A 22,264-nucleotide genomic window follows, 5' to 3' on the forward strand; every position below is an offset into this window, starting at 1 on the left:
GCACAGAGAAGAAACTTGACCAAAGACAAGAGCTAGTAAAATGGTAGAGCTGGGATGCAAACCCGAACAGTCTGGTTCCATCACTCGCACCCTTGACCCCGCTACCGTATAGTGTCCTGGTGCCTAAAGTGAGGAAAGGAAGAATGAATGATGGAATGATGGGTGGACAGAGACATGAGTGGACGGACAAAGATGGATGGGATCGTGTAACGATAAAAAACAGGATGCACAGCCTAACCGGGCAGTGGCGCAGTGGATAGAGCGTCAGGCTGGGATGCGGAAGACCCAGGTTCAAGACCCCAAGGTCACCAGCTTGAGCGCGAGCTCATCTGGTTTGAGCAAAAGCTCACCAGCTTAGACTCAAAGTCGCTGGCTCCAGCAAGGGGTTACTCGGTCTGCTGAAGGCCCGCGGTCAAGGCACATATGAGAAAGCAATCAATGAACAACTAAGGTGTCACAATGCACAACGAAAAACTAATGATTGATGCTTCTCATTCTCTCCATTCCTGTCTGTCTGTCCCTGTCTCTTCCTTCTCTCTGACTCTGTCTCTGTAAAAAAAAAAAAAAAAAGCAGGATGCACAGATAACAGATTGATCAAAGGGAACAGGAAGACGGAAGGGCGAAGGACAGATGGACAGCTGGTCACAGCTGATACACAAGTGGATCAGATGGACACACAGGCTGATGGGGAAAGACAGGGAAGACGAAGTAGAGATGTAAAGGAGTAAGGAGCTGGGACAGATGAAGGCGGGGAGGCTGCATGAGGAAGGGCTGATTTTCTTTTGACACCCACCACTCACCCTCAGGGGTCTCCTAGGTGGGCTTCAGGCGGGACCTGCCTCTGCTGCACTCAAAGCTGAGCTGACCCTTGGTAACGCAGCCTCCACCCAGCCCCAGCCCCAGCCCCAGCCCCAGCCCCAGCCCCAGCCTCAGCCCCAGCCCAGCAGCCTCCACCCATTCTCAGCCCCAGCCCCAGCCTCAGCCCCAGCCCCAGCCCCAGCCCCAGCCCCAGCCCCAGCCCCAGCCTCAGCCCCAGCCCCAGCCTCAGCCCCAGCCCAGCAGCCTCCACCCAGCCTCAGCCCCAGCCCCAGCCCCAGCCCGGGCGGCCGCAGCTGCCACCCCCAGGGGCCCCACTGACCTGCACTTGGCTTTGGGCGGCAGCGACCCTCCTGCGGAACTCCTGGAGCCGGGACCGCTCGCCGGGGTCCTGGGGCTCCCGGCCCTCCAGCTCCCGCAGCTGCCGCTGCCCTTCGCTCAGCTCGGCCCGCACCCGCTCCGCCTCTTGCTCCAGCTCCTGGATGCGCTGGCTGTGCTGTCGGTTCAGGGCCTGGGCCGCCTTCCCTGGAGAAGGGGGCCGCGTCAGCACGGCCTCCAGCCCCCCACAAGGACCGTCCGCTCCTTCCCTGGGGAGGTTTCCCCAACCAGTCGGCCATGGACACTGCACGGGTTTTACCAAGCCTTTGTTCTGCTGGCCGCGTGATTTCTTAGCATTCTTCTTTAAATTGACTGGCATTTTCAATTAGCCTCATCTATAGCAGTGACTTAGGGAAATTACGGATGAACTGGTATTTTTACCTAATACATGCAAAAATAAACATGTAACTTGAGCTGCATATAATTAATCCTGTAGCACTAACTTCCATTTGCAGGGAATGTGGAAGATGGGTTAAATGACACCACTAGGAATCAAACAGACATTCCCAGAATACCTGGGGTTTGGGACACTACACAGGATGGCTGAACAGTAATGTTAGAGACCCAACAAGCAAACATAAGGTGCAGAACAAGTCTAAGGCTTAAGGCAAGGAAACTGGCTGTGCAGAGATGTTGAATGATTAAGGAAGTGTGCTCATGCTCTGAGCACCGAGGTGATTTTTCTTTTTCTTTTTTGTATTTTTCTGAAGCTGGAAATGGGGAGAGACAGTCAGACAGACTCCCGCATGCGCCCGACCGGATCCACTCGGCACGCCCACCAGGGGGGCGCTCTGCCCACCAGGGGGCGATGCTCTGCCCATCCGGGGCATCGCTCTATTGAGACCAGAGCCACTCTAGTGCCTGGGGCAGAGGCCACAGAGCCATCCCCAGCGCCCGGGCCATCTTTGCTCCAATGGAGCCTTGGCTGCGGGAGGGGAAGAGAGAGACAGAGAGGAAGGAGAGGGGGTGGGGATGGAGAAGCAGATGGGCGCTTCTCCTGTGTGCCCTGGCCGGGAATCGAACCCGGGACCCCCGCACGCCAGGCCGACGCTCTACCACTGAGCCAACCGGCCAGGGCCTGATTTTTCTTTTTTTAAGATAGAAAAAGAGGGCCCTGGCCAGTTTGCTCAGTGGTAGAGTGTCGGCCCGGCGTGTAGAAGTCCCAGGTCCAATTACCAGTCAGGGCACACAGGAGAAGCACTCATCTGCTTCTCCATCTTTCCCCCTCTCCTTTCTCTCTGTCTCTCTATTCCCCTCCTGCAGCCAAGGCTCCATTGGAGCAAAGTTGGCCCGGGCGCTGGGGATGGCTCCATGACCTCTGCCTCAGGCACTAGAATGGCTCCTGCTGCAACAGAGCGACGCCCCAGAGGGGCCGAACATCGCCCCCTGGTGTGCATGCCAGGTGGATCCCAGTCAGGTGCATGCAAGAGTCTGTCTGACTACATCCTTGCTTCTAACTTTGGAAAAATACAAAAAGTAAATAAAATAAAGAGAGGGAGGGAGGGATGGAGGGAGGGGCAGGAATGAGGGAGAGACAGAGACAGGAAGGGAGAGAGATGAGAAGCACCAACTCATAGTTGCAGCACTTTAGTTGTTCACTGATTGCTTCTTATATGTGCCTTGACCAGTGGGCTCCAGCTGAGCCAGTGACCCACTGCTTGAGCCAGAGATCTTGGACTTCAAGCTAGCAACCATGAGATCATGTCAGTGATCCGACACTCAAGCCAGTGACTATGAGATCATGTCAATGATCCAACACTCAAGCCAGCGATCCCTCATTCAAGCTGGTGAGCCTGCTGAGTGTAACTAACTACACCCCATAGAACAGACAGCACTGCACAGCAACTAATACACACGATCAAGGTTGACCCTTACAGCCAGCCAGCCTAAAGCATTAACTCCATCCACAAAGGGGCCAACAGCATCCAAGACTCACATACAACAGGAGAGTAATTTTAACTTTGAATAAACATTCCTAGAGCAAAGAGCTCAGGTGGCCTAAAGGTTAGCACCACTAAGCCTACCTTCCTCATAAAGATGCCACAACAAATTCAGGAGTCAGAGCCAAGCTACCTAATATACAGACAAAATGGGCTGACAAAGAAATATGATCTAAATGAGTCAACAAGAGAAATCCCCAGAAAAAGAATTAAACGAAATGGAAGCAACCAAACAACCAAACACAGAGTTTAAAATAACAGTTATTAGGATGCTCAAGGATCTCAGGGTAAGAATGGATGATCATAATGAAAACTTAAAGAGATAGTAAACATTAAAAAGGACACTGAGCCTGACCTGTGGTGGTGCAGTGGATAAAAGCGTCAACCTGGAATACTAAGGTCGCCGGTTCAAAACCCTGGGCTTGCCCAGTCAAGGCACATATGGGAGTTGAAGCTTCCTGCTCCTCCCCTCCTTCTCTCTCTCCCTCTCCCTCTCTCTCTCTCTCTCTCTCCCCCCCGCCCTCTAAAATGAATAAATAAATAAATAAATAAAAAGGAGGGCCAGACCTGTGGTGGCGCAGTGGATAAAGCGTCGACCTAGAAATGCTGAGGTCACCAGTTCGAAACCCTGGGCTTGCCTGGTCAAGGCACATATGGGAGTTGATGCTTCCAGCTCCTCCCCCCCTTCTCTCTCTCTGTCTCTCCCTCTCCTCTCGAAAATGAATAAATAAATAAAATAAAATAAAATAAAAATAAATAAAAAGGACACTGAAATCATAAAAAAGAACCAGTCAGTAATAGCGAATACAATATCTGAAATGAAGGCTGTACTAGAAGGAATCAACAGAGGCTGAATGAAGTGGAGGAGTGAATCAGTGATTTAGAGGACAAGATAAACAAAAGCACAAAAGCAGAGTAGCAAAAAGAGGCTCAAGAAGGCTGAGGAAACTCTAAGAGAGCTCTGTGACAACAGGAAGCAAAACAACATCCGCATCATTGGGATGAAGAAGAGAATGAACAAGAGATAGAGAACTTGTTTGAAGACATCATAGCTGAAAACTTCCCTAACTTGATGAAGGAAAAAGTCACACAAGTTCAAGAAGGACAGTCCCATTAAAGATGAACCCAAAAAGGCTCACACCAAGACACATCATAATTAAAAGTTGAGACAAAGAATACTAAAAGCAGCAAGAAAAAAGCAATTAATTACCTACAAAGGAGCCCCCATAAGGCTGATACCTGACTTTTCAACAGTACACTTCGGGCCAGAAGATATTGGTATGAAATATTCAAAGTGATGCAGAACAAGAGCCTACAACCAAGACTATTCTATCCAACAAGGCTATCATTTAAAATTGAAGGAGAAATAAAGAGCTTCTCAGACCAAAAAAAGCTAAAGGAGTTCATTACCACCAAACCAATAATGCAAGAACGGGCATGCTATAAGAGGAAAGGGAAAAAAAATTGAAAGATGACAGGTTTAAAGAATAAAAAGGCAATGGCCCTGGCCTGTTTGCTCAGTGGTAGAGCGTCAGTCTGGCATGCAGGAGTCCCAGGTTCAATTCCCGGCCAGGGCACACAGAAGAAGCGCCCATCTGCTTCTCCACCCTTCCCCCTCTCCTTCCTCTCTGTCTCTCTCTCCTCCTCCCACAGCCAAGGCTCCATTGGAGCAAAGTTGGCCTGGGCACTGAGGATGGCTCTATGGCCTCTGCCTCAGGCACTAGAATGGCTCTGGTTGCAACAGAGCGATGTCCCAGATGGGCAGAGCATCACCCCCTGGTGGGCATGGCGGGTGGATCCTGGTCAGGTGCATGCGGGAGTCTGTCTGACTGCCTCCCCATTTCCAACTTCAGAAAAATACAACAACAAAAAAGGCAATAAATAAGTACATGTCAATAATAACCTTAGCCTGACCAGTGGTGACGCAGTGGATACAGCGTCAACCTGGGATGCTGAGGTCCCTGGTTCAACACCCTGAGGTCGCTGGCTTGAGCACAGGCTCATCTGGCTTAAGTGCAGGCTCAACTACAATAGAAAAACTGAAAAATATTCAAACACTTGGAGGCTAAGTAGTATGTTATTAAATAACGAATGGGTTAACAATGAGATCAAGGGAGAAACCAAAAATTTCCTTGAGCGTGACCTGTGGTGGCACAGTGGATAAAGCGTCAACCTGGAATGCTGAGGTTGCCGGTTTGAAACCCCAGGCTTGCCCAGTCAAGGCACATACAGGAAGCAACTACTACGAGTTGATGCTTTCAACTCCTCCACCCTTTTCTCTCTCCTCTCTCTAAAATCAATAAATAAAATCTTTTTTTTTTTTTTTCTGAAGCTGGAAACGGGGAGAGACAGTCAGACAGACTCCCGCATGCACTCGACCGGGATTTACCCGGCACGCCCACCAGGGGCAACGCTCTGCCCACCAGGGGGCGACGCTCCGCCCCTCTGGGGCATCACTCTGCCACGACCAGAGCCACTCCAGAGCCTGGGGCAGAGACCAAGAAGCCCTCCCCAACGCCCAGGCCATCTCTACTCCAATGGAGCCTTTGCTGCGGGAGGGGAAGAGAGAGACAGAGAGGAAGGAGGGGGGTGGGGGTGGAGAAGCAAATGGGTGCTTCTCCTATGTGCCCTGGCCGGGAATTGAACCCGGGTCCCCCGCACGCCAGGCCGACGCTCTACCGCTGAGCCAACCGGCCAGGGCAATAAATAAAATCTTTTAAAAAATTGCTTTTTCTTGAAACAAATGAAAATGAACATAGAACAACCCCAAATCTATGGGACACAGCAAAAGCAGCCCTGAAAGGGAAGTTCATTGCTTTACAGGCCTACCTCTAGAAGCAAGAAATATCTCTAGCCTGACCAGGCGGTGGCGCAGTGGATAGAGCGTCAGAATGGGATGCAGAGGACCCAGGTTCGAGACCCCCGAGGTCACCAGCTTGAGCGCGGGCTCATCTGGTTTGAGCGGAAGCCCACCAGCTTGAACCCAAGGTCGCTGGCTCCAGCAAGGGGTACTCAGTCTGCTGAAGGCCCGCGGTCAAGGCACATATGAGAAAGCAATCAATGAACAACGAGGGTGTTGCAACGCACAATGAAGGACTGATGATTGATGCTTCTCAACGTTCCTGTCTGTCTGTCCCTGTCTATCCCTCTCTCTGACTCACTCTCTGTCTCTAAAAAATTAAAAAAAAAAAGAAATATCTCAAATAAACAATCTAACCCTGCACCTAAAAGAATTAGAAAAAGAACAACAAACAACAAATAAAGCCCAGAGGAAGTATAGAAGAAAGGAAATAATAAAGATCAGAGTGGAAATAAATGACAGAGGGAAAAAAAAATCAATGCAACCAAGAGCTGGTTCTTTAAAAAGATAAGATTGACATCAAGAAAAAAAGAGGACCCAAATAAATAAAATCAGAAATAAAAGAGAAGTAACAAATGACATTCACAGAAATATAAGAGATGTAAAAATACTATGAAGAACTATGTGCCAAAAAATTAGACAGCCTGGACAAAATGGATCAATTCCTAGAAACACAATCTTCTAAAACTAAATCTGGAAGAATCAGAAAACCTGAGCAGGCCAATTACAACAAATGAAATTGAAACAGTTACCAAAAAACTCCCAGCACACAAAAGTTCTGGATCAGATGGTTTCACAAACAAATGTTACCAAACATTCAAAGAAGAATTAACACCCATCCTTCTCAAGCTATTCTAAAAATTCAAGAGGAGGGAAGACTTCCAAGTTCATTTTACAAGGCCAGCATTATCCTCATTCCAAAACCAGACAAAGACACTACAAGGAAAGAAAACTAAAGGCCAGTAACCCCGATGAACAGAGATGCTAAAATCCTCAACAAAATATTAGTAAACCAGATCCAACAATACATCAAAAAGATCATACATCATAATCAAGTGGGATTTATTCTGGGGAAGCAAGGCTGGTACAATATCCACAAATCAATAAGCATGACTCATCACATAAAATGAAAGATAAACATCACATGATCATATTAATAGATGCAGAAAAAGCATTTGATAAAATCCAGCACCCATTTATGATCAAAACTCTCAGCAAAGTGGGAATACAGGGAACATACCTCAACATGATAAAGGCCATCTATGACAAACCCACACCTTTATGGTCAGTTAATATTTGACAAAGGAGACAAGAGTATACAGGGAGTAAAGACAGTCTCTTTAATAAATGATGTCGGGAAAACTGGAGAGGTACACGCAAAAAAATGAAACTAGACCACCAACTTACACTGTTAACAAAAACAAACTCAAAATGGATAAAAAGCTTAAATGTAAGATATGAAACCATAAAAATCCTAGAAGAAAACATAGGCAGTAGACTCTCAGACATCTCTCAAAGCAGTATTTTTGCCGATATATCTCCTAGGGCAAGAAAAATAAAGGACAAAATAAACAAATGGGACTATATCAAACTAAAAAGCTTCGGCACAGCAAAAGGCATCAACAAACCAAAAGGACAGCTTACTCTATGGAAGAATATATTTGCTGATATGTCTGATAAGGGGTTAACACTATGAAGACAAACAATTAAAAAATGGGCAAAGAAAAAAAAATGGGCAAGGGAACTGAATAGACATACTGATGGCCAATAGGTATATAAAAAATGCTCAATGTCACTAATCATCAGAGATGCTAATTAAAACCACAATGAGGTATCACCCTATACCTGTCAGAATGGCGCTCATCAACAAATCAACAAACAAGTGCTGGTGAGGGTGTGGAGAAAAGGGAACCCTCCTGCACTGCTGGTGGGAATGCAGACTGGTGCAACCTCTGTGGAAAACAGTATGGAGATTCCTCAAAAAATTAAAAATGGAACTGCCTTATGACCTAGAGATCCCACTTCTAGCAATATATCCTAAGAAACGTAAAACACTAATTCAAAAGAAGATATGCACCCCTATGTTCACTGTAGCATTGTTCACAATAGTCAATATCTAGAAACAGCCTAAAATGTCCATCAGTGGATGAGTTGATAAAAAAGCTGTGGTACATACACACAATGGAATACTACATGACTGTGAAAAAGAAGGAAAGCTTACCTTTTGCGATGGCATGGAGGGACCTGGAGATTATTATGCTAAGCAAAATAAGCCAGGCAGAGAAAGACAAATATCGTATGATCTCACTTATATGTGGACTCTAATGAACAGAATAAGCTGAGGAACAAAATAGAAGCAGAGGCAGAGTCACAGGGAACAGATGGACAGCTGTCAGACGGAAGGGGGAAGGTGGAAGAGGGAATGGGATTCAAGAAGGTGAAGGGATTAGTGAAATTATATATACACCACACACAGATGCAGACAACAGGGTAGTAACAGCCAGAGGAGTAAGGGGGATGGAGGTGGAGGAGAGGGGTTATGGGGGGGGGGGACAGGGTAGAAAGAGACTTTGCATGGGGCGTGGTGGGCACGATGTGGGGGACAGTGTTATAGTGAGTGGGACACTTGACACCATGTCAACATAATAAAAAAAAAAGGCATGGTGGCCCTGGCTGATTGGCTCAGTGGTAGAGCGTCAGCCTGGCGTGCAGAAGTCCCGGGTTCGATTCCCAGCCAGGGCACACAGGAGAAGCGCCCATCTGCTTCTCCACCCCTCCCCCTCTTCTTCCTCTCTGTCTCTCTCTTCCCCTCCTGCAGCGAGGCTCCATTGGAGCAAAGATGGCCCGGGCGCTGGGGATGGCTCCTTGGCCTCTGCCCCAGGCGCTAGAGTGGCTCTGATTGCAACAGAGCGATGCCCTGGAGGGGCAGAGCGTCGCCCCCTGGTGGGCGCGCCGGGTGGATCCCAGTCGGGTGCATGCGGGAGTCTGTCTGACTGTCTCTCCTCGTTTCCAGCTTCAGAAAAATACACACAAAAAAATACCAAAAAAAAAATCATACACACATAAAAAAAAAAAAAGGCATGGTATGGCAGAAAAATAGACACAGACCAATGGAACAGAATTGAAAGTCCAGAAATAAACCCACATATATACAGGCAACTAATTTTCAACAAAGGAGTCAAAAACACACAAAGGGGAAAGGAAAAGCTCTTCAACAAACAGTGCAGGGGAGATTGAAAAATCACATGCAAAAGCATGAAAGTAGACTGCCATCAGCCTCCACACAAAAAACTAACTCAAAATGGATTCGGCGTTTGAATATAAGACTACGCTTATGGTCCTGGGTTTCAGAGTTAGTGAAAGTAAAATGAATAAATGGGCCCTTGGTAAGAGCGTCGTTCTGAAATACCAAGGTTGTGGGTTTGATCCCCAGTCAGGGCACAAACAAGAATCAACCAATGAATGCATAAATAAATGGAGCAACAAATGTGATACATATATGCATATGTATGTACATATATTATATACAAATACACATATATGATGGAATATTACTCAGCCATAACAAATGATGAGCTGTTGCCATTTGCTACAACAGAAAAGGACAAGAACCACAGGACTCCACTCATATGTGGCAGATAAAACAGAAAGCAACAGATGAACACAAACTCAGACACAGGCAACAGTGTGGCGGTGACAAGGGGGTTTGGGGAGGTGAGGACAGTCAAGGGAGTCGAGTATATGGTGACAGAAGGAGACTAGACGCTGGGTGAACACACAATACCACCTACAGGTGGCGTGTTACAGAAGTGTTACACCTGAAACTTACACATGTTATTAATGTTACCCCCATACATCTAATTTCACCCCAGTACAACTAATTCAACAACATATACAGTGTGTCTGTAAAGTCATGGTGCACTTTTGACCGGTCACAGGAAAGCAACAAGACGACAGAAATGTGAAATCTGCACCAAATAAAAGGAAAACCCTCCCAGTTTCTGTAGGATGATGTGGCAGCATGTGCGCATGCGCAGATAATGACGTAACACCGTGTATACAGCAGAGCAGCCCACAGCCATGCCAGTCGAGATGTGGACAGTACAGAGAAAAGTTCAGTGTCTGTGGCTCGCTAAATTCGAATCTGTGCCCTGGTCGGTTGGCTCAGCGGTAGAGCGTCGGCCTGGCGTGTGGGGGACCCGGGTTCGATTCCTGGCCAGGGCACATAGGAGAAGCGCCCATTTGCTTCTCCACCACCCCGCTCCTTCCTCTCTGTCTCTCTCTTCCCCTCCCGCAGCCAAGGCTCCATTGGAGCAAAGATGGCCTGGGCGCTGGGGATGGCTCCTTGGCCTCTGCCTCAGGTGCTAGAGTGGCTCTGGTCATGGCAGAGCGACGCCCCGGAGGGGCAGAGCGTCGCCCCCTGGTGGGCGTGCCGGGTGGATCCCGGTTGGGCGCATTCGGGAGTCTGTCTGACTGTCTCTCCCCGTTTCCAGCTTCAGAAAAATACAAAAAAAAAAAAAATCAAATCTGTGACCAAAGTGCAACGTGAATATCGGCGCGTTTATAACGAAGCGCCACCCCACAGGAATAACATTACTCGGTGGGATAAGCAGTTGAAGGAAACCGGCAGTTTGGTGGAGAAACCCCGTTCTGGTAGGTCATCAGTCAGTGACAAGTCTATAGAGGCTATACGGGATAGCTACCTAAGGAGCCCTAAAAAATCTGTGCGTGAGCCCACATCAAACTGCACTGAATAGGTATGAAACTGGGAGAGTTTTCCTTTTATTTGGTGCAGATTTCAAATTTCTATCATCTTGTGTTGCTTTCCTGTGACAGGTCAAAAGTGCACCATGACTTTACGGACACACTGTATTTCATCAATGAAAAGGGATAGAGATGAAACAAATGTGGGAAAAACCTTAATGACTAAATCTTAAGTGATGAGTATTTAGGGGGTCACCATACTACCTCTTCTCATTTGCCTGAAATTCTTCATAATGTATTTTGTAATAAATTCGTAATTATTAAAAAGTTCAGTTGGTCACCACCTAAAATCATCCCCTGCCCGGTCACACATATCACCCGTAGATGTAGCACGATCTGGGGACACTGTCTGCTCCCCAGTCCCAGAGGCCCTGTGCCCAGCGCAGTGCCTGGTACACAGCAGGCCCTCAATAAGTAACAACAGGTAAATGATGCTTCCTGAGAGCTGGTCTAAGCGCTTTACCCAAATTGACTCATTCCATCCTCAGAACAACCCTGGGAAGCAAGTACATTGTCCCCACTTCAGGAATGAGAAAACTGAGGCTCAGAGGGGTTATTCTACCTGCTCAAAGTCACAGAGCAGGAAGAGGCCGCGCTGGGTCTCACACCTGGCCATCCGGCCCCTGCTCCTGACCACCCTCAGGCGGGAGGCCGCCCAGTGCCAACCCTCACCTGTGCGGACCAGCTCGCCAATGAGCTCCTCCTTCATGCGGATGTTGATGGCCAGTTCCCGGATCTTCTGCTGGGCCTGGGCCAGCCGCCACTCGGAGGCCGTGGCAGCGGGGGCCTGGCGGGGCCGAGCCTGTGCCTTGCTCCCACGAGCCACTGTAAAAGGCCAGCTGTCAAGGCTGCTGCCCCACCTAACAGTGGGGGAGGCAGGGGAGGGGAGAGGGGAGAGGGGAGAGGGGAGAGGGCAGAGGGCAGAGGGGAGAGGGGAGGCAGGGAGTAGAGAGGAGAGAGGGGAGGCATGCCCAGAGCAGCCAGGGAGGACGTGTGGACTGCCCAGAGTGGCCAGTCAGGGCCATGGAGGGAGAAAGGGTCAGGGTCCTCTCTGCACCACACCAGCTCACCGCTGGGCTCCGGGACGGCTGCACCCAGCTCCTCAAGGCGAAGCTCTGGGCCCTTCCTGCTTGCCGGACTACCTGGGCCGGCCTCCACCCTCTGGTTCCACTTGCTGATCCCATTTCTGGGGGGCAGAAGCAGGAATCTGTACCACTCCCCAGCCCAGCCACCTCTGGGGCCAGAGGAAGGAAGTTGGTCACAGGCCTCCCATCCCATCAGCAGCAGAACCTTTCAGTCCAGCAGAAATCTGAGGCCAGGGGCTAAGCTTGGGGGTGCAGGGCAGCTGGAGCACCAAGAACCTCCTGGGAGGCTGAGAACCAGGAGGCCAGGCCCACCCCACCACTGTATGCTCTCTCCCGCGGGCTGGCAAGGGCATTGCAGTTGGGGGCACCCTGAGACCACAGGGTCCTCCCAGCCTGGACCCAGAGAGTCCTGGTCAGGTCCACAGTGGGTCCCACTCACCTGCGTAGGTGCAGGGTCTGCCGGGGCGGCCGCTCCTCCTCCTCCTCCTCCTCCTCCTCCTCCTCCGATGCAGCTGAAGAGCCACTTCCCAGCCTGTCTACCTCCGCTAGCAACTTGGCTCCCACTTCCCTGCAGTTTGTCACCTGCCAGGGAAATGTCAGGGTTTCTGGAGAGGAAGCCTCCAGGGCGTCCTCTATGGGCCATTCCCATCACCAAGTCTTTGTTCCCAACTATGCCCACCTCACGTCTCCACCTCAAGCCCTACCTTACCTTCAAGACCCAGCTCGACTGACACCCGTGGAAGGCCTTCCCAAACTCAGTCAGAGCAGGTGCTCCCCGTCCCTTTACCCACTGGTTCCCATAGCCCCTGACACTTTCAGGTGACCACCTGCCATTTCTGTCTTGTATACAGGTCATCTGCATCCAACTCTTATCTTGCTAACAATGCCTGCCAAGAGTGGTGGCTGTGGAACAGACTCCTGCCAAACCCGCGGCCTCCCTCTCCTCGGTCCCTCGGGACTGGAGAGCTGGTGACCCCGCGCTTTCAGGTAGATGCAGGCACAGCTTTTGTCCGAAATGCCCCATGTGACAGAACTAGGAGCAAGAGACCGGGCTTGGGGAGGTCAGGGCTCACGGAAGAGCAAACCTGCAGAGGGAGGCATCCAAAGATAGGGGGCGTGGTCTCAGAAGCGATAAGCTCCCTGTCTCTGGAGGTATGCAAGCTTCCCATCCACAGCTGGAAGCCAGACTCTCTCTGTATCCCCCAAGCAATCTCTAGATATGCCAGAGATTCCCAATAGCACCACCCTGCTGAGGTCCCAGTCACCCAGTGTTGGCCCTTCCTCTGACACCAGAATGGACATCCGGCAGCTGGTCCCGTGAAAGCCCAGGGTGAGGGACACATTCTGCAGCCCGTCCTTCCCTGCCCGAGCTGCGCAGTCCAGTAGGGCCAGCTGACGCCCAGACGCGCCACCTCCTCACCTCTCCCCAGTTTCCAGGGCCAGCTTCCTCTCCAGGGAGGCATGCAGGGGGCATCATGCCCAGCACATGGGTGTGGACACCAGCCAGGGGGGCTGTGTGAGGCCGGGGCACAAAGGACCCAGGAGGCAGGCCCTGCAGGAGCCCTGGGGTGCCCCAGCCTGGCCGCACCAGTTCTAGCCGCAGCCGTAGCTCCGCCATCTCCTCCTGCTGCTCACGCAGACGGTCGCTCTGCAAGACATGGTCCAGCTGCTGAGGGAGGGTAGGGACTGCGGGAAGGGGGTGCTACAGGGATGTTGACAGAAAGACGTACCCTGTGGGCTGACACTGAGGAGGGCCAAATACCTCTGACCACCTCCTGCCCTCCCCCACGCAAACTGCACTGTTCAGACTCAAGCTCTCACTCCACCCTGCCAGTCCTCCGCGTCCATGTCAATCATTGCCACCAGAGGGCGCCAGGGGAACTGCTGACCCAGTTAACCTTGGACAAGAGGTTGCAGTTCTAGCGCCCTGTTCTGCTGTCCCCTCCAGTCTCACTCGCATCCACACTCACGACCATCCAGCATTCCCACTCTCCTCGTTCTGTTCCTCACCTCCACACTTTTGCTCGTTTGTGCATGCCCCCATTTCTACCGGTCCCGGCTAACTTCCTCCATGTGAGGAAACGCGGCTAGCACGCGCCCCCTGGGTGGGAATGGCGGCCCCACCTGCAGCTTGTACTGCTCCATGGCGTCCTCCAGGGCAGCCAGAAAGTCCTGGTTCTCCTCCTCCAGCCGGGCCACCTGGCTCTGCAGGGCCAGCAGCGCCCCCTCATCTTCCTAGGGGACAAGGAGAAAGGCTTCAGGGCCAGGAGCTGGCAGAATAAGCCCGTCTGTCCCTGACATCCAGCCCTCCCTCTGCCCTTCCTAGGGGTCCCTAGCCCTCCCTGCTACTCTGTTCCAAGCCCTGCCTGCAGTCCCCCTGCAAGCCATTTGGGCCACCTCTTGTAATTAATCCTAGTTTTATTAACAATAAAAATATCACTCCTGACCTGTGGTGGCGCAGTGGATAAAGTGTTGACCTGGAATGCTGAGGTCACTGATTCAAAGCCTTGTGCTTACCTGGTCAAGGCACATATGAGAAGCAAGTAGGAAGCAACTAGGAGGTGATACTTCCCACTCCTCCTCCCCTTTCTCTCTCTCCTCTCTCTAAAATCAGTAAGTAAAAAAACCTCTTAAAAGAATACCACCACTATTATTACAACTTACTGAGCCTTTGCCAGTGTATGGGCTCTTGTTACACCTTCAGCCCTTACCTCACCCCCAGAAGATAAATACCAACGTCATCCTTATTTTACAGAGAGCCTGAGGCTGGGGGACATTATAGAAAGTGACCACGGTCCCCAGCAGAAGTGTCTCTGAACACCGAAAGCGCTCTGCTAATGGGTGGGGACGGGGACAGAGGCACTGCTGGGGCTGTTTGAAGACCTTCTCCTTCCCTTTCCCGGCCCTCAGCAGAGCCACACCTGGTCCTTGGCCACCTTTCTGCGGCCCGGCGCCTGCGTGGCCTGCTCCTCGGTGGTAGAGGCGCTCTCGATGCCGCTGTCCGGCCCGGAGGCAGAGCTCAGGGCGCTGCGCTCGCCCTCCACGGCGCACAGCCAGTCTCGCACCTTGCGGGCTGCGGCGCCGGGCAGCCCAGGCTCAGCCTGCAGCTCGCGCAGCAGGCTGTAGGCGGCGTCGGTGCGGGCCCGGTAGCGCGCACACTCGGCGTCCAGGCGGGCAGCGGCCACGGCGGAGGTGGAGGGGGGGTCTGGGCCGCGCCGGCCACGGTGGATGATGCGTGTCTCTGAGCGGTGCCGTGGGGTCGCCTGCGCACCCGCCGCCTCCTCGGGCACTCGCTCGGTTTCCGGCCGCCAGTTGATGGTGGCGCGGTTGCAGATGTTCTGGGCACGGCTGGCGTAGTTGAGGGTGTTGAGGGTCTCATCGAAGTCAGAGGAGGAGGGACTGACACAGGCGATCATCACCGTCTTGGCGTTCCCACCTAGTGAGTCTTTGAGGATTCTGAGGACATCAGACAGGCACGTCAGGGACCCCAGTGCACCTGGATCCGCGGTCCAGACCCTGCCTCAGGCCTGAGGCTCGGAATGCATGGCTGTGAGCCCCAAAACCTGGAGGGGGCCCCATCCTAATGGCCTCCCCCAGCTCCATGCCAATGACTACCTGGGAGCCATGACAGACAAGTGGCTCACGCGGGTCCCTTCTCCCGTGGACTCACCGGGTGATCTTGGAGTCTCGGTAGGGAATGTGGCTGCCGCGGCGCTGGGGGTCGCCCAGGGCGCTGATGACGTTGCCCAGAGCCAGGAGGCTGCTGTTGATCTGGATGCTCTCCTTGAGGCGCTCGCCCGTGCTGCCCGTCTTGAGCACCCTCTCGGAGCCCGCCAGGTCCACAAAGTGGAACTTGGAGAGCAGCAGAGGGCCTGGCACGGGCCGGGGCAGGCGGCTGGGGGCGCGCCCGCGCTGCTCCAGGGTCACGGTGAACACAGTGTGGGAGCGGCTGGACAGGCGGTTGAGGTGAGTGGCCCCCGTGTGCCGGGCGGCATTGCCCACCTCCAGAACGCTCAGCACCTCATCCAGGCCCTCCACGTCCACCTCCTTCACCCCGCACAGCACTGCGGATGCAAGGAGCAGTGAACCCAGGGTGGGGGCAGCACACGCCTGACCAGGAGGGCAGTCGGAACAGAGCCAGCCACGCCTCTCCAGTTCTTCCTGACTCGGGTGCCCCACCTCAGGCCTGGGACTCCCACCCATCCTGATTTGGGCTGCAGGGGTTCCAGCTTCCCCTAGGCCCACATCAAAGCCTCTCACTCTGGGTACAGAAGCACACACTAGTCAGTAGAGACAAAGGAAACCAAAGCAAAACTTTCTAGAGCTTGGGTTTCCCAGTCGGTGCCCCCCCATACAGGTAAACCAGCTTTCAGCAGATGAAGCCTCCTCAACCCAGGTGTCCCACTCCTCCTAGCCAGTGAGGGACTCAGGATTTCCTCACCAACGTTTCCACGGTCATCTTCCCGAAGCTGGATGTCACGGCTGGCGGTACCCATCTCAAGCAGGTCTCGGAACTCCTCCTTATACACTTCCAGGTAGGACACGTGCACGAGACAGTCGAGCAGGTCATTCTCATCGATAAGCTTAAAGGCCTCAGCCATGACCCGTGGGATGATGCCCTGCTCATCCTCGTGGAGGGAGGCTGGGGAGATACCACAGGGCCTCCTGTCACCATGCCTCCAGCTGGCGAGCTAAGGCTCCAGTGACCCTGACAGCAGCTAGAAGACGGCTCCAGTATGGAGAAGGCAGCAGCGGAAGCCAGGTTGGGCCGGGCAGCCTGAGCTCAGGGTGATCAGGCAGAACCATAAAATTTCAGAGGCAGAAGCAGCCTCTCAGGGGCCAACCAACCCCTTTCATGATATAAGCATCCCTCCACTACATTCCTGACAGGTCAGAGATACCCTTGGCTTGATTACCCCCTGGGACAGGGAGCTCATTACCATACTTTATGCTCAGCTATCTAAAGAACCTCCTAAGTTTATCCAGAGAATTAATTAGAGGATGTTCAGAGCAGCACTCTTTCTCATAACTTAAAAAAGAAATAAAGCAAACATCTTAAGTGTCCATCCCAAGAACCAATATGGGATCTGGTTAAATAAATTACCTTATATTCACAATGGAATGCCCAGCAGCCATTGAAAAATCAGAGTGAAGAATATTTAATGATGCAGAGAAATGTTCATGATATATTGTTAAGAAAATAAAACGGGATACAAAAGATTGGGTACCTTTTCTTAAAGGGTATAATAATTTCCAAAGAGAAACTGGAACGCTAACAGGGAATGTGATTTCTGAAAGGCAACTTTGTGTGTTTTTCTATATTTTGCTAATTTTTTATGACAAACTTGTATACTTTTATAACTCCCGAGAAAATACTCATAGTACTTAAAATCCGGCAGTTCCCTCAACTGTCCTGAAGTGTCTCCCCCAAAAGTCTGCTCTAGAGCCTCGTGGAACCAGCCTGCTACCTGGCCATCCAGTAGCCAGACTCCAACTAGAACATCGAACCCTGACCCTCAGCAGCCATCCTGACAACCTCCCACCCCTCCTCCTCCTAAGGTCCCCAGAACCAGACAGCATGGCCCCATCTCTATGGAACTGAGAAGGCCCCTCACCTTCCAGGCCCCTTCCTCCCTGCCCTGCCCTGCCCTGCCCACTGACATGGCTGGACCCACCCTGGGCTCTTGACCAATTCAGGAAACTGTTCCTCCCCCAGCATCCTCACCTTCAACAGGAACAGCAGCGAGAGGACAGGGGCAGAAATTCAGGAGCCATCAAGGCCCCTCCACTAGGCACGGGGCAGGGTCACTCACCCACACTGGCCTCCCCCATCGTGTACGTCTTCCCGGAGCCTGTCTGACCATAGGCAAAGACAGTGGCATTGAAGCCCTCGAAGAAAGCCTCCAGGAGGGGATGCACGCAGGCCTGGTACACGGCCTCCTGCCCAGCGTCCTCATCCAGCACCATGTGGAAATCAAAGTGGCGGTCTCGCCCCAGGGTGACTCGGCCACGCCCCACATCCACCTTCAGGCAGCTCTGGTGCCCGTGCAGCAGCTCCTTGGGCAGCAACGGGCGGACTCGCAGGGCCACCCTCACCGGGGCCTCCTCAGCCCCTGGCAGCCTCGGGGCCTCCAGCCCCATGTTGAGGGAGGGGTGCTCCAGGCCCTGCAGAGATGAAGAGGCCCCCTGCCATCAGCAACTGTGCTCCAGGGGTGGGACTTACCCTACAGGTGACCTGGAGTCAGCTCCTGCAGCTCCTGACCTTGGAGGGATGAGGGGGAGGGAGGTCAAGTTCAGGTCATCCTCTGTGCCCCAGTCTGGTCCCAAATTCTGCGAGGGCCACAAGACAGTCCTATATAGCAGTGGTGTTCAACCCCGAGTCCATGGACCATTCCACCATAAATTTCATGTCGGTCCAAAAGAGTCAACCACCCTGATATTGTATGAAGGATGTACACCCAATGATCTTAGTCAAATTTGCTTACATTCAGGGTGATTTCTGCCTCAGCGGTCCCTAAAATAATTCTCCTATCCTCACTGGCCCACAAGTGTAGAACGTTAAAAACCACTGCTTTACGGGAACATTCCACGGCTCTCATCACTGGCAAAATAAGGCCCTAACTTCTCCACTTGCCATCCAAAAGCTTGTATTCAGTTGTACTCTTCCCCTGTGATCCCATCTCCAGGAACAAACCCTGAGATGTGGGAAGGAGCACCAGGACTACTGAGATCACCACTGCTAGAGACATAAAGCAAGAAAGCTGAAGCCGTAAAACAGAATCTGTAAGGCCTAAGCCCTAAAGCCCTTACAACAAGCCCCACCTACCCACGCTACTGTGCCCCTGGCCTACATCATTGAGACAACAACATCTCAGCAGTGCACAGCCCAGGAACTTCAGAGCTAAAAGCTGTAATACAGTGACACCTACTGGAAGAAACCTCTCAAAACTGAAATTTATTTTTTCTTTTTTCCTTTTTTTCTTTATTCTTTTTTTCTTTTTCTCTTGGATTTCACCTTCTTAAAATTTTATATTTTTTATTCTTAGTTTTTGTGGTGTTTTGTTTTTTATTTTTTTGTTTGCTTTTCATTTTTTTTCTGTGGTTTTTCTTGTCTTAATTTATTGTAATTTTTTTGTTTTAATTTTTCATGTTTTAGTTTTTTTTGTTGTTTTTTTTTTCCTTTTTTAAAAAATATGGAATGCTTCACGAATTTGCGTGTCATCCTTGCGCAGGGGCCATGCTAATCTTCTCTGTATCATTCCAATTTTAGTATATGTGCTGCCGAAGCGAGCACTGTTTTAGTTTTTTTGTTGTTGTTGTTAGGGTTCTTTTTTTTGTGACAGACAGAGAGAGGGACAGATAGGGACAGACAGACAGGAAAGGAGAGAGATGAAAAGCACAATTCTTCGTTGTGGCACCTTAGTTATTCATTAATTGCTTTCTCATATGTGCCTTGACCAGGGGGCTACAGCAAACCAAGTAACCCTTGCTCAAACCAGATGAGCCCACACTCAAGCCAACAACCTTGGGGTTTTGAACCTGGGTCCTCTGTGTCCCAGTCCGACGCTCTATCCCACTGCGCCACCGCCTGGTCAGGCTTGTTAGGGTTCTTAACAATACCACTCTCAAATGCCATCAAGGAAGAAGAAATCAAATACCATGGCTACATAAGACAAAGACACAGTTCAGAAAGAAAATAAAAAATCTCTAGGAAAAAATCTCAGTCACATGGAAACCTTGGAGCTAAATGATAGAGAATTCAAAATTGAAGTTCTGAAAATACTCAATGAGATGCAAGAAGACATCAATAGGCAACTTAATGAGCTCAGAAATTAATGACCTGACCAGGCGGTGGTGCAGTGGATAGAGCATCAGAGTAGGACGCAGAGGACCCAGGTTCGAACCCTGAGGTCATCGGCTTGAGCACAGACTTACCAGCTTGAGCACAGGGTCGCTGGCTTGAGCATGGGGTCATAGATATGACACCATGGTCACTGGATTGAGCCCAAAGGTAGCTGGCTTGAAGCCCAAGCTCACTGGCTTGAGCAAGGGGTCAACTCACTCTGCTGTAGCCCCCACTCCCCCGGTCAAGGCACATATGAGAAAGCAATCAATGAACAAACAACTAAGGAGCCGCAACAAAGAATTGATGCTTCTTATCTCACTTCCTTCCTGTCTGTCCTCTCACTGTCTCTGTCTCTGTCATACACCACCAAAAAAAATAAAGACTCTTACAGGAGGTAATACCCTATTAGCCTATTCCAGGCATTCCCAAACTACGGCCCATGCGGCCCCCTGAGGCTATTTATCCGGCCCCCCGCCACCACACTTCCGGAAAGGGCACCTCTTTCATTGGTGGTCAGTGAGAGGAGCACTGTATGTGGCGGCCCTCCAACGGTCTGAGGGACAGGGAACTGGCCCCCTGTGTAAAAAGTTTGGGGGCCCCCATGCCATACCCTTACCATATAAAATTGACAATTCAATTTTTGTTTCAGCAAAAGAAGCACCCTTATACACTGACTGAACCTTACTTTTCTAAGGATCAACTCATTTTATGGACTCAATCACCATATGTTACACTCAGTCCCCTTATCTCTTTACTATTCTCATTGTACAAACTTCCCCTCCCCCTTTTGTACACAACTTAGGTTGTATTTTCATTTATCCATTGCTATACTAACATTACATATTATGACCATGCCACAGGGAAAGATCTTAATGACACATCACAATCAAAATATAAATTATTTAGAGGCCCTGGCCGGTTGGCTCAGTGGTAGAGCGTCGGCCTGGCGAGCGGGAGTCCTGGGTTCAATTCCCGGCCAGGGCACACAAGAGAAGCGTCCATCTGCTTCTCCACCCCTCCCCCTCTCCTTCCTCTCTCTCTCCTCCCCTCCCGCAGCCAAGGCTCCATTGGAGCAAAGTTGGCCTGGGCGCTGAGGATGGCTCTGTGGCCTCTGCCTCAGGCGCTAGAATGGCTCTGATTGTGGCAGAGCAACGCCCCAGATGGGCAGAGCATTGCCCCCTGGTGGGCATGCCGGGTGGATCCCGGTTGGGCGCATGCAGGAGTCTGACTGCCTCCCCGCTTCCAACTTAAAAAAAAAAAAAAAAAAGGAAAAAATATATATATAAATTACTTAGAAACACTATGAACATTACACATCAAGGTAATATTCAATATTCGGATTTCACTGCATTCCACCTTATTTACCACATGCAACAAACGATCTTATAGGATGAATGTATCTACATATCTGAATGACATAATGACACAAAAGATAGAATATAAGCCTTACATACTCAAACTGTAGAAATAATTAAGAATCTTAACAAAGACAAACACAAAATTAATAATTTGGCTGCTATTGCTAATGCCCAATCTACCTTTTTTTGTTTGTTTGTTTGTTTTTGTATTTTTCTGAAGCTGGAAACAGGGAGAGACAGTCAGACAGACTCCTGCATGTGCCGGACCGGGATCCACCCAGCACGCCCACCAGGGGCGAAGCTCTGCCCACCAGGGGGCGATGCTCTGCCCCTCCGGGGCGTCGCTCTGCCCCTCTGGGGCGTCGCTCTGCCGCGACCAGAGCCACTCTAGCGCCTGGGGTAGCGGCCAAGGAGCCATCCCCAGCGCCCAGGCCATCTTTGCTCCAATGGAGCCTTGGCTGCGGGAGGGGAAGAGAGAGACAGAGAGGAAGGAGGGGGGTGGGGGGTGGAGAAGCAAATGGGCGCTTCTCCTGTGTGCCCTGGCCGGGAATCGAACCCGGGTCCCCCACACGCCAGGCCGACGCTCTACCGCTGAGCCAACCGGCCAGGGCCCCAATCTACCTATATTAACAGTACATGATGCCTCTAATATTCATAAACCCTGCCCTGGCCGGTTGGCTCAGCGGTAGAGCGTCGGCCTAGCGTGCGGAGGACCCGGGTTCGATTCCCGGCCAGGGCACACAGGAGAAGCGCCCATTTGCTTCTCCACCCCTCCGCCGCGCTTTCCTCTCTGTCTCTCTCTTCCCCTCCCGCAGCCAGGGCTCCATTGGAGCAGAGATGGCCCGGGCGCTGGGCATGGCTCTGTGGCCTCTGCCTCAGGCGCTAGAGTGGCTCTGGTCGCAATATGGCGACGCCCAGGATGGGCAGAGCATCGCCCCCTGGGGGGCAGAGCACCGCCCCATGGTGGGCGTGCCGGGTGGATCCCGGTCGGGCGCATGCGGGAGTCTGTCTGACTGTCTCTCCCTGTTTCCAGCTTCAGAAAAATGAAAAAAAAAAAAAAAATATTCATAAACCCTGTGATTTAATAGAAACCACTCTCTTGTAAACCTAAGCAGGAAACTCTCAATCCTATGTAGTAGATATGGTATTCATACCTTCTACTCTATCTATAACAATGTTCGTGACATTTTAACTCTCATTGCTTGCTTTATACTTA

At 51.3% G+C, this 22,264-nt stretch overlaps 1 protein-coding gene and 1 non-coding gene across 5 annotated transcripts in view; both read right to left on the reverse strand.

The window, feature by feature from the left end:
* KIF7 (kinesin family member 7) overlaps positions 1-22,264 on the reverse strand; it is a 29,592-nt gene that overhangs the window by 4,825 nt on the left and 2,503 nt on the right. For 3 of the 4 annotated variants that reach the window (XM_066238850.1, XM_066238847.1, XM_066238851.1), the window contains exons 2-11: positions 17,658-18,009; positions 16,286-16,486; positions 15,515-15,908; positions 14,766-15,300; positions 13,969-14,079; positions 13,265-13,492; positions 12,284-12,426; positions 11,830-11,945; positions 11,432-11,584; positions 1,140-1,342 (exon numbers count right to left, since the gene is read on the reverse strand). In XM_066238850.1, coding sequence (XP_066094947.1) covers positions 1,140-1,342; positions 11,432-11,584; positions 11,830-11,945; positions 12,284-12,426; positions 13,265-13,492; positions 13,969-14,079; positions 14,766-15,300; positions 15,515-15,908; positions 16,286-16,486; positions 17,658-17,985 — 2,412 coding nt within the window. In that variant the 5' untranslated portion in view covers positions 17,986-18,009. Of the gene's footprint in view, positions 1-1,139; positions 1,343-11,431; positions 11,585-11,829; positions 11,946-12,283; positions 12,427-13,264; positions 13,493-13,968; positions 14,080-14,765; positions 15,301-15,514; positions 15,909-16,285; positions 16,487-17,657; positions 18,010-18,106; positions 18,162-22,264 lie in introns of those variants that run through there. The other variant, XM_066238848.1, reaches the window with a different exon arrangement.
* On the reverse strand, positions 19,032-19,138 carry LOC136311311 (U6 spliceosomal RNA). Its single transcript, XR_010726714.1, has one exon. It is a non-coding gene; the product is annotated as a U6 spliceosomal RNA (small nuclear RNA).

Source organism: Saccopteryx bilineata, chromosome 7 (genome assembly GCF_036850765.1).
Source record: "Saccopteryx bilineata isolate mSacBil1 chromosome 7, mSacBil1_pri_phased_curated, whole genome shotgun sequence".
NCBI classification, from domain to species: Eukaryota; Metazoa; Chordata; class Mammalia; order Chiroptera; family Emballonuridae; genus Saccopteryx; species Saccopteryx bilineata.